Below are 12,505 nucleotides of genomic sequence, written 5' to 3' on the forward strand. Positions count from 1 at the left end.
GAAGAAAACGAGGTTACAGTTGGCTGAAGAGAACCAATCATGGACTGTGGCAAAGTGATATTCAGTGATGAGTCACGAATCTGCATTGGCTGAGGAGATGATGCTGGAATTTTTGTTTGGTGCCGTTCCAATGAAACATATATAGAGATGACTGCCTGAAGAAAACAAGCACATTTCCACAGTCGTTGATGATCTGGGGTTGGATGCCAGGTAAAGGACCTGGGGAGATGGCAGTCGTTACCGCTACAGTAAACAGGCTTTCGTCTAAACCGGGGAACAGGGGCGCTGCGCCCTCTTACTCTCGGCGTGCGCCCCCTTACCGAAATGCCGATTGAACCCCAAGTCACACTTAGGCCATGCACTTGTATGCTACTGCACAACATGCAGTCTTTCTCAAATTGATCTTTTCTCCGTGAAAACATCCCAGCAACACCACGTGACAATGTGTCTGATCATCAAATACGTTATAATTACTCCAAAAATATTCCAATCCTAGTAGATACACCGCCAGACGGTGCAAAAACAATCCGAATTGGCGTTTTCCAGACTGAGACGCCATGTTACTTGTCGCGGCTGCTCTCGCGAGATTTGATATGGGTTACATACAAGGTCAGCTGACTTGTAGAGCGAGAGTTCTCGAGACTGAATGACCTTTCACCCACCGGCGCGGGAGCTTTTGACAGAAGTAGTTCGCGAGTTGTTTTTGTTGACGCTTGGGCATTTAAAGATGTCGTCCTGCGGCACGAAATGGAACAAAGCCAAAGACTGTCCGGGGCAGAAGAAGATTACTACTTTCTTTTTCAATGTTGACAATTTGTTACAATTTCCATCTCAGAATGTCCCATTGTAGCCTCAATTTTTCAAAGGCTTCGCACGGCGGCGGGGGGGACAGACGGACAACTGGCGCCCTCATAGGGCTGTGCGATATGGGAAAAAATGAATATCCCGATACATTTTCTCCATTTCACGATATACGATATATATCTCGATATACTGAAATCTCCTCTAAAGGACCCCATGAAATCTAACTTTTACTCTTTACTGTTTTCACTACAATCCCTGCAGATTAAATAACATTCTTGGTTAACTTTACAGGTGGTTTTCAACAACACATTTTAAATTTTCATGTTGGTGATTAATCACAATTGAATTGAAAATAAGACTCTTTTTATTCAACAAAGGTGTGGCACAAACTGCAAAAACAATCTTGAAAATTGCAACAAAGGGGCAAAACAATACAGAGCTGCTCAGAACTCAAACCAATAAAGTGCAAGCTCAACACTGAGAGACATTTAGCCTAAATAAGAAAAGTGCTCATTCATTAAATTATTTAAAAAAATAGATCTCCAAGCTATTAACCTGACTACTGAGAACCACTGGAACATTCACAATAGAGAGAGAGATTGAGGGAGAGAAGAGCGAGATCTGCAAAACATCATTTCTCTCTCTGCACACTTTTGAACTGAATGTTTTCCGGCTCTGCCTCTCAGATGTGTATAATTCCGGTATGGAGCACTTGCATGTGACGTCACAGCCGATCCAGATTGTGACAGACACCATCGTGTCGGTCAAACGCCATATTCCGCCTTCTACTTCTGGTTCTACTTCTGCTTTTACTTCTACCTTTTCTTCTGGAAAACCCTACTATATGCAATTCTACTACAACGGCTGCGGCTACAAGCTCTCCCTACCTGTGCACGCTTTTTGTGTGTATTTTTGCGTGTTGTTCGTCTGTACCGGACTTCAATATCCACTACAACCGTATGGACTTACTGGACATTGGTTTCCAGCAGCAAATGACGGTTTGTAGCGATTTCCATCGCATGCACAACATTCCGGACAAGAGGAAAAAAAAAAAACATTCTGGATGAGACAGCGAGGTCTCCGTGGATTGTTATTGGAAGCAAAGCGAAGGAGGCGGCGCCGGGAGCAGAAGCAAAAGCGAGGCTACAGGCAGAGCCGGCCTGTTGACTAAGCTCAGAAAACAGCTACTCAAGCCTCTACCTCTCCAACGCCAGATCCATGTAAACAAGACGGACGATTTGGAATTACCTTATTCTATTCTATAATCGGCTGGTCAGTGCTATACTCAATACTTAAGGTGACTTACCCATCCAGTGAGGATTATTTTCTTGTTTACAAGATGCCACATCTGAGTCGCTGACAAATCCTGAATTTCTGTAGAGATAACTGTCCAGAGATTTATAAGCACGCAGTGCTTCACCACTGAACAGCGAGGGAAAGTTTGAGGTAATCATACACGTCCGGGTATTCTGCTGGCAGTTCAAAATCCGGTCGTGAAAACTCCGTCCGGAAAGCCATAAGGGTCACACATCTGTAGATCGTTTATTTTAGACATATATCTAGTTATCTGTTCATTAGAAAAATGAGCCGTGTAGTCCGTCGGTTGAAATTGATCCATTCTGTACACGAGTGCAGCAGTATTCAGCAGTGTTTTTGACCGACAAGATGGGGGTTGTGTACTTTCTGGTCACGTGACTGCAAGATCTCTATTGCCTTCTCTGTAAAATGTCTGCGACCAGGCAACTCATGTTTGGGATCGAGTGTGTTTAGTAATTTTTGGAAGCCTGGTTTTTCCGCTATACTAAATGGGATCATGTCTTCGGCAATGAAGTGAGTGACTGCATCCGTTATAGCTCTCCATCTCTGACTCGGTTTCTCGTATGGGGGGGCTTTGGAGAACAAGGCCGCTATGGTCATTTGTTGGGGGGTTAGCTTGTGGGCAAGTAGTTGGGAGTTTAAGAGACTCTTCATACTGTACCGGTTGAGTTTCAGGTGATGGAACATATTTGTTGTGCTGCTGCCTTTCGTGATGACAGTTTTTTTTTTTTTGCACACTTTACAAACTGGCATTTGCTGTTCCACGTCCTCCTCACGATATCCAAAAAATGCCAGTTGACTGACCCCTTACTAGTTCTTTTAGGAAGTAATTTGTTGCTGAAATTGACAGCTTACACGGTAGCCTATGCAGCACCAGCGATTGCACGAACTGAGTCAGCGCTGTAAACCGGAACCAGGAAATCTTCCCGCCGCAGTGTTGCCAGATACTGCTGACGTTTTCCAGCTCAAAATATGTTCAAAACCCGCCAAAATGCATTTAAAACCACCCAATCTGGCAACACAACCGAAACTAGAAAATCTTCCCGGAAGTTCCTTTCAGCACCGAGATGTCGCCCGGGATTGGTTGGCAAGTGCGTGATGTTATTGTTTTCTTTACCCTTAGGCAGCCTCTCGCGTTACTGCCTGAGGGACAGAGAGAAAACCACCGGAAAAGGTTTTAAACAAACGCAAGTCGGAAGATGACCATAAAATACTCGATAGTTACAATATAATAATTTTATGTATCGCACACAGAATTTTCGCGATATATCGAGTATATTCGATATATCGCACAGCCCTACGCCCTCATACTAAATTTTTCTAGAAAAAACCCTGGTAAATGTGCAGGTGGACATTGGACGCTTGTCTCATTCCACCAATCAAAAGTACTTTTGGTGATGAAGTCATTTTTCAGGATAACGCATCTTGCCACAGAGCAAAAAGCATTAAAACTTTTCTTCAGAAAAGGCAGATCAACTCAATGACGCGGCCAGAAAACAGTCCAGATCTGGTGGAAACTGGGGGGGGAATGGTCCTTGACAAGGATCCATCCTGCAAAGCTGATCTATCAACTGCTATATGAGAGTTGGATCCTGACTGATGATGAATATTGTTTTTCATTAGTGAAGTCCACGCCTCAAAGAATTCAAGCGGTCTTAAAAGCCAGAAGAGGTGTAACAAAGTACTAATTGTGATTTTGGTTCATGATTCCGTAAAATTAAAAAAAAAAAAAAAAAAAATATATATATATATATATAAATAAAAATAAAAAAAAATTTTTTGTCTTTCTCAAATCACGGAGTTATTCCATAATTTTTTTTTTTTTCCCTTCGACTCGATCTTTAAAAAATGTCCCATTCAATTACAGCAATTTCATTAATTTTGAGGTATTTTACAAAGCCAGAATGTTCAGCTGTTATAGTGGTGTCTTTTGTGTGCTACAAAGTAAAACGGCTGAATGAACGTCCTCCAAGAGTAATGATTCCATATTTAGGTAGGTAGGCAAGCAGGCAGGTAGACCATCCGAACATTTCAGAGTGAGTGAAACGATTGGAAAGGCCTTTTACAGCCCTGCAAATGCCGCAGATGATGTATTTTTTTATTTTTTTGTCAGAGTATTTGATCTGCTGTCAGGATGGAAGGAGAATTTCAAGGAATATAACAAAAAGCTTCTAAAAGAAATTGCCTGCCCTGCCTTTAATAGCTTTTTACAAATTTAACTCCCTGGTGGGGCAGCCATGGCCTGAAGGTTAGAGAAGCAGCCTTGAGCCCAAAGGGTCGCTGGTTCGATTCCTGGGACTGGCAGGAAAAGTGTGAGGGGAGTTGAGTGAATGAACAGCACTTTCCCCTCCCTCTGTATCTTGGCTGAAGTGCCCTTGAGCAAGGAGCCGAACCCCCAACTTTTTCCTGGGCGCCACTGCTGTGCGCGCGCTCATTGCTCACTTGTGTGTGTATGTATGTGTGTTTTCACTGCTTCAGATGGGTTAAATGCAGAGGAGGAATTTCACTGTGCTTGAGTACACGTGACCAAATAAAGGCTGCTGCTGCTTTTTTTTTTTTTTTAAACCAGGGGTTGTAATAAGCTGCTTTTTTTTAATGATTAATTTAAAATTAGTAAACAGGGGAACTATTTAGCCCACTGTCGCTCAGGATGCCTCCTTAATTCAGTCCACTGCTTGCTTTTCCCTAGCCACCGCTGGAGAGCCTGGCCACTGTGGAGGAGACGGTGGTTCGAGATAAAGCTGTGGAGTCACTGCGCAAGATCTCTCAGGAGCACTCACCTGTAGACCTCGAGGTGCACTTTGAGCCCCTGGTGAAACGACTGGCCAGCGGCGACTGGTTCACATCACGCACCTCCGCCTGTGGCCTGTTCAGCGTCTGCTACCCACGTGTCTCGAGCACCGTCAAGGCCGAGATCCGCCAGTGAGCACCACCGCGTGTTTAGTCATTGCGGTTATGCACAGTGAAATGATGCCTTTTATTACAATAAGCTTGACCGTTACATTGAACTGAAGGTGTGCGCGCTCAGGTACCGATGTCGTTTCTGTAGGTACTTCCGTACCCTTTGCTCGGATGATACGCCGATGGTGAGACGTGCTGCTGCTTCCAAACTGGGCGAGTTTGCCAAGGTGCTGGAGCTGGACTATGTAAAGAGTGACATCATCCCACTTTTTACAGCACTGGCTTCCGATGAGCAGGTAATCAGACACTTGAGTAGAATGGGCGGTACGGTGAAAAAGGAAAAAAAAAAATCAACTTCCGATATTTGAATAAGTTCTTTGGTTTTCATTACACACAACGTGTATATATTATGGTATTAAAATGGAAAGTGAGGGGAAAATTTAAATGTTTGATACGTTTCAGTTACTTTATGTAATGTCCTTAATGGTAACGCTTGTGTAATAGAAACCCTGATCCCGGTCATGTCTGACAAACTTGTTTTGTAACTTAAATTATCTCAAACATCGTCATCCTCCTCCCTACCTTACAGGTTTTTTTTTTACAGTGTTGTCCTCTGCTGTATTTCAGGACTCTGTGCGCCTTCTAGCAGTTGAAGCTTGTGTTAGCATCGCTACCCTGCTGCCCCAGGAAGACTTGGAGGGTCTTGTGATGCCCACACTGCGCCAGGCTGCTGAGGATAAGTCATGGAGGGTGCGCTATATGGTAGCAGACAAGTTCTCTGAGGTAGGCTCTCAAAACTGCTGAATTGTTTGTCTCGTGAATCAGGAGATACAATAAGTAGCTGGCGATTGTTGAGAAGCCGTCCCACCAGGCCTATCCTTGCCTTGGTTTTTTTTGCTTGGCACAAACTTGTGGCGGGGACGAAACAGGACCTTACGCCAACATTCTTTTCAAAATTGCACCCGCCAGACCAAACACGCAACTTGACGGTATCAGTCAGGTAGTCAGTCAGTCTACATGCTACCAAAAGGTCTGGCTGGATCGAAGTGAAGGAAATTTAAACGGCTTATTTCTTTGTAAAAAGGTGGAATATAATGATGCGTTGTGAGAAGATAAATCACGATGCAAATTTCTAACCATTTGAATCGATGAAATAAAAAATGGACCGTGATGATGATCAGGCTGCGTAATCTTAGTTTTCCCTACCTGTAATTTGTGTTTAGACAGCAAACCGTATAATAAATGGGAATAGGTGTGACTTCACCTTAGGCAGAAGTAGCAGAGCTCTAATGCTGTGAAAAATGCACAAAAAGCAGCTCAAAATGGGAAAGAGCTGGAGTGTGGATGACTACAAATTGGTTCAACAAGAAATTGAAGCGTTCTTTTTACAGACTGCTGAAAGCTAAAGAGAATAAAATGTCGGTAGTATAAAACTGAGAATTATTAAAAGGCCCGCTTGTTATTAACTTTCTTTTTTAATAAAAGGCATTTTTTTTTTTAGAATTTCGTTAAAAGGCTGTTATTTTACTCCAACCTTTACAAATATGGGTTAAAAGGCCCGAAGGGGGAATATATCGTGGCAATGTCCATCTGTCCGTCCTGGGACGGGTACCCGCCTTCTGAAATCAACTTCTTTCACAATTTTTGGAGGAATTTCACAAAACTTGGTAGGATTCTTTGTCAGTAATACACACATTGTAATTTTGTTAAATTGGGTCACATTTTTTTTTACCAGAGTTACAACCCTTGATTAACAAAATTATACTCTGATAATTTCACGAGTTTTTTTTTTTTTTCCTTCTGAAATCAACTCCTCTCGCAATTTTTGGAGGAATTTCACCAAACTTGGCAAAAAGCATCATTATATGTCGGTAGTTCGCATATTATTTTGTTCAATTTGGTGGCATTTTACCAGAACTGTGGCCCTTGATTAACAACCTTTGTATTTTCAGAATTTCATGAAGGTGTGCTCGCCTTCTGACATCAACTCCTCTCACAACTGTTGGATGAATTTCTTGCAGCTTGGCAAAAGGCCTTGTTATATGACAGTAATACGCAGGTTGCGATTTAATTTCATTTGTGAAAATTTTGCCAGAGTTTTGACCCTTAATTAAATAACTTTGACAATTTCATGAGGGTGCATGTTCTTCTGAACTCGACTCCTCTCACAATTTGTGGAGGAATTTCATCAAACTTGGCAAGATTTTGTTTCTTCAATTCAGTTGCATTTTACCAGAGTTATGGCATAATTGCCAGCGGGGGATGTCGTGCTCTCAGAGCACTCTTGTTTTAATTAAATTTTTTTTCTCTCTCTCTCTTAAAATGGTAGCCTATAAACATAAATTATTCTGCGTTTCTGTATCAAGCCATCAAAAGTGCCTGGTAGGATGTGGTTGTATCTGAGAATTTTTCTTAGTGTGTAAACTGTCTCTTTCTGAAATGATTTTTAAATAGTGTGTGTTTTTTGTTCCTTTTTTTTTTTTTTTTCAAAAAATAAAAAAAAAGTTTAATTTTTTGTTGATCATACTTTATTGATGCTCAGATGTGTACTAGCCTGGGAAAACTATGGTCTAAAGGCTCGCCTGAGTTAGGGAGCCAATCAGAGAGTGGGGAGGGGTGGAAAGACGGTGACGCGTACTACTCGACAAACGGAAGCTTGTAGTTTATTTGGGACTGTTTACGGATCACATTTAACATGGCGGCGAGCGATACGAACCAAACTTTCGATCAAGCTTTAGACACTGTTCTGAATAGTTTAGAGAGAAAGTTTGTTTTAAAAAAAGAACAGTGTTTGGCGTTAGTCTTTCTTCGTCGCTCTAGCTACGTCACCGGGTACAACTGCCATGATTGGCCATGGGCTACGTATACGCCAAATGATAGACATTCGCAACGTCCAATAAACGGCCGTTGACAATCGTAAACCACACCTCCCCTACGAGAAATTCAATAGGCGGATTCCAGACCATATTTCACTTGTGATATGGTCTGGTGTTAACCAGACTAGATCTGTACATGACTACAAATAAATGAATTCACCAGTAAATCTTTCTCTGCACTTGTCGAGAGTTTGATGTATAACATTGTGGACATGTTCATTTTGCAGCTATCATATTAATTGGAGCATGTCTGCAGTGTACCGTTAAAGATCAGTTCAACCAGTGCATGTTTATTATGCTGTTAACATGATGCCGTCCTGTCCACTGACGTTAGGGTGCATCAGTTGCCCTCACTTTCATAAAATCTGATGCATTTTTGTTTGGGTGTTCCTTTTCACCAATAAAGACATCCTGTAAAATTTTTGACCATATTCAAAAGTCTAATGGTGGCACCATGAGGTTCATTTTTTGCCAAAAAAAGCTTATTTTATGTTTTCGCCTAAGGTTTGAATCACAATGTTGGACTCCATTTATTGATTTCTTGTGACCCAGAGATCATGTTAAGAACCTTTGTATTTAATAGGGGCTAGCATGTGCATCGGCGGCAAGCTTAAAACCAGGGTTATAACATTGATAGATAATGCTAGTGACACCCTAAAATAAACCTCCAACTATTTTTAGACATTCTAGACATACTGTCTACAGTATCCAAGATATTTGGTATACTCTATACGGTGCCATAATGTTTCATGAAAAGTGATCGAAATTTTGTCATAAAATAGCAGCTTTTTCCATAACTGAGCTCCTGGTGCCACCATTATACTTTTGAATTTTGTCAAAATATTTCACCCAGTGTGTTTTCTTACCAAAAGGAACATAAAAACAAAAATGCATCATGATCGGAGGAACTTTTCATTTTTAGGGGGCGACTGATGCACCCTAACTGACGTATACTAATGTTTTAGTGGTTAGTATTTTTCTGACTGTTAACTCTGGCTGGATCTGTGAAACAATTGTCTCTGTGGGGTTTTTCAAGTTGCAAAAAGCAGTGGGTCCAGAAATCACCAAGAATGATCTGGTCCCAGCGTTCCAGAGTTTACTGAAGGATTGTGAGGCAGAGGTGCGGGCCGCAGCTGCAAATAAAGTGAAAGGTAATTGAGATTGTGTCCTTGTGCCAAACACCTTAACAAGAAGCAAAAGTACTGTATTTTTCGGACTATAAGTCGCACTTTTTTTTCATGGTTCGGCTGGCCATGCGACTTATACTCAGGTGCGACACGTGTGTGTGTATATATGTGTATATATATATGTGTGTGTGTGTGTGTGTATATATATATATATATATATATGCTGCATTTTTAAAAATAACTCTCCTTCTAAGATGAACTTTATTCTTCGTCTCTGATGTTATGGTGTTAATGATCTGAATAACGTTTAATGTTTTTATCTGATATGACGTTAACTGGCAGGCGCACTTTCTGCCTTTTTTTTTTTCCCCAACTAGATGGTTGTTTTTACTACCGTACCTGTCTTTGGAGATGATATACCTATAGCCTACTTGGCGTCTGAATTGATGAATAAAATTTGACAAAAATGAAGAATGACACTCCTCGATGATGACTACAGCTTTAATAACACAGATGAAAGAGCCATGGGGGGGGTGATAAGCCCTACCGGTAAAAATATTCTAAAAGCAAACTGATTAATGCATCAGTAATAGGCTACTAATATTAGTTATAATAATAATAATATAGGCTATTAGTAATAACGATAGTGATAGTATTAAAGATAGTAGTAGATATTTAAAATAATCAGACTAGGCTACTTGCAGGGCAAAGGGCGCGTTATCACTGCTCAGCTGTTCGTTTATTAAATAAACAATGCAGTCGCGCAGTAACCACGCGCCGCTTATCAGATACAATCACAGATTCTATGGATAGAATAACCCTTCAAAAAAGTGCGACTTGTAGTCCGGTGCGACGTATGTATGTTTTTTTTCGTCTTCATAATGCATTTTTTGGCTGATGCGACTTAAACTCCGGAGCGACGTATAGTCCGGAAAATACGGTAATAAGGGGGAGGTACCATGTTTGGGGGACACTTCCATCTCATTATTATTATTATTATTATTTTTTTGCCCCCCAGAATTTTGTGAAAATTTGCCAGAAGACAACCGAGAGAACATGATCATGAGCCATGTCCTGCCTTGTGTGAAGGTAAACTGCTTTCAGTCCTCCTTTTAATGTGTTAGTGTGACAGACTGCGTGATGAGACTTTCACCATCGAATCCCAGGAGGTCACGACATGCAGCCTCATGTAGAGCTAAACCCCTTTCTGTGGTTCTGAATTTACATGTTTACTCCATTTCCCCTCCTCTCTTGTACATCTGTCCACTTAGAGGTCCTTTAGTTACTACGAGGCCACAGGGTTCGGGTTCCCTGGAGTCCATGGGCAGCAGGGGTCACTGTTGATACTGTATTACTCAGTGTGTAATTTCCAAATTCAGGCTGTTAAGCCGTACGCCCTCAGATTGGAATCGGCACTTTAGTGAAGTACAAGTCTGACTTGCCTGATCTGTCAGGCTGTGTAATCCTTGGCTACAGTCGAAGTTAAGAGGAACCTTTTGATGAATGGCTCTGTGTACTCTTGAGCTCTGTGCTGGGTTTGTATTTATTGCTTCATCCCAGGTTTGGCAGTTATAGTTCGAGTGTGTTGCTGAACACCTTGTGTGCCTGAACTGTTGGAGGTTTTCTTTTTTGTCCTTTGGGATGCGTCATGAAGCGATATCCGTATATTTACAGCTACTCGGAGGTTACTGGGTTTACTGAACTCCATAAAATGCCAATTAAGGCCCACTTGTGTTTATAAGCCTGTTTGGCTGTAATGTTTTGAGAGTGCCGAGAAGGCACGTCATATCCCGGCAGATTGTAAAAACTCTGAAACTGCCATGAAGGCACATGTTGGAGTTTAATTTTTTACATTTATTCTACGTGTTTGTAGGATCAAAGCAGAAAATGAAACCATGTGGTGTCTATCTCCGCAGCTCATATCATTTAATATAATTACACTGCTTGGTCAGAGGGAAGTGTGTGCTCTCTGTCCTCTCGCTCTCTCTGTCTCTGGCCTTTCTCCTGCCCTCTCTGTCCTTTCTCTCTGTCCTTTCTTTCTGTCCTTTCTCTCTCTCTCTCTCCCTCTCTGTCCTTTCTTTGTCCTTTCTTTCTCTCTCTCTGTCCTTTCTCTCTCTGTCCTCTCTCCCCCGTCCCCCCCTCTCCTTTCTCTCTCTGTGCTTTCTCTTTCTCTCTCCCTCTGTGCTTTCTCTTTCTCTCTCCCTCTGTCCTTTCTCTTTCTCTCTCCCTCTGTCCTTTCTCCCTCTGTCCTTTCTCCCTCTGTCCTTTCTCCCTCTGTCCTTTCTTTCTCTGTCCTTTCTCCCCCGTCCCCCCCTCTCCTTTCTCTCTCTGTCCTTTCTCTCTCTCGCTGTCTCTGTCTCTGGCCTTTCTCTTTCTCTCTCCCTCTGTCCTTTCTCTCTCTGTCCTTTCTCTCTCTGTCCTTTCTTTCTCTGTCCTTTCTCTCTCTCTCCCTCTCTGTCCTTTCTTTGTCCTTTCTTTCTCTCTCCCCCGTCCCCCCCTCTCCTTTCTCTCTCTCGCTGTCTCTGTCTCTGGCCTTTCTCTTTCTCTCTCCCTCTGTCCTTTCTTTCTCTGTCCTTTCTCTCTCTCTCCCTCTCTGTCCTTTCTTTGTCCTCTCTCCCCCGTCCCCCCCTCTCCTTTCTCTCTCTCTGTCCTTTCTCTCTCTCGCTGTCTCTGTCTCTGGCCTTTCTCTTTCTCTCTCCCTCTGTCCTTTCTCTCTCTGTCCTTTCTTTCTCTGTCCTTTCTCTCTCCCTCTGTCCTTTCTTTGTCCTTTCTTTCTCTGTCCTTTCTCTCTCTCTGTCCTCTCTCCCCCGTCCCCCCCTCCTTTCTCTCTCTCTGTCCTTTCTCTCTCTGGCCTTTCTCTTTCTCTCTCCCTCTGTCCTTTCTCTCTGTCCTTTCTCTCTCTCTCCCTCTCTGTCCTTTCTTTGTCCTTTCTTTCTCTCTGTCCTTTCTCTCTCTCTGTCCTCTCTCCCCATCCCCCCCTCCTTTCTCTCTCTCTGTCCCCTCTCCCTCTGTCCTTTCTTTCTCTCTCTGGCCTTTCTCTTTCTCTCTCCCTCTGTCCTCTCTCTGTCCCCTCTCTCTGTCCTTTCTTTGTCCTTTCTTTCTCTCTCTGGCCTTTCTCTTTTTCTCTCCCTCTTTGTCCTTTCTTTCTCTCTCCCTCTGTCCTTTCTCTCTGTCCTTTCTTTCTCTCTCCCTCTGTCCTTTCTTTCGCTCTCTCTCTGTCCTTTCTTTTGCTCTCTCTCTGTCCTTTCTCTTTCTCTCTCCCTCCCCCTCTCTCCATCTATCTCTGAGTTTAAATAAGTTAAAATAATCTTGGAGTAGGCAAAAAAGTCTTAAACAAGCAGAATCGTCTTGGACAGAAGCAGAAGAAGCATTAAGGATTGTTTTGGGGTTTTTTTTCGCTGGAGATATGGAATGTGGTTTTGGTCAGGGTTGGCCTAAAGGCTCTGCTGCCTTTATCTTATCTCTTGGCTTGCTGATGTA

General features: G+C 42.5%; 1 protein-coding gene across 1 annotated transcript in view; it reads left to right on the forward strand.

Annotated features, from left to right (window-relative positions):
* Nucleotides 1-12,505, forward strand: part of ppp2r1bb (protein phosphatase 2, regulatory subunit A, beta b) — a 51,040-nt gene that overhangs the window by 23,026 nt on the left and 15,509 nt on the right. Inside the window, exons 4-8 of the mRNA XM_060943840.1 lie at nucleotides 4,811-5,043; nucleotides 5,171-5,318; nucleotides 5,650-5,805; nucleotides 8,935-9,049; nucleotides 10,044-10,114. Coding sequence (XP_060799823.1) covers nucleotides 4,811-5,043; nucleotides 5,171-5,318; nucleotides 5,650-5,805; nucleotides 8,935-9,049; nucleotides 10,044-10,114 — 723 coding nt within the window. The remainder of the gene's footprint in view (nucleotides 1-4,810; nucleotides 5,044-5,170; nucleotides 5,319-5,649; nucleotides 5,806-8,934; nucleotides 9,050-10,043; nucleotides 10,115-12,505) is intronic.

The sequence above is a fragment of the Neoarius graeffei genome, chromosome 17, assembly GCF_027579695.1.
Source record: "Neoarius graeffei isolate fNeoGra1 chromosome 17, fNeoGra1.pri, whole genome shotgun sequence".
Lineage (NCBI taxonomy): Eukaryota > Metazoa > Chordata > Actinopteri > Siluriformes > Ariidae > Neoarius > Neoarius graeffei.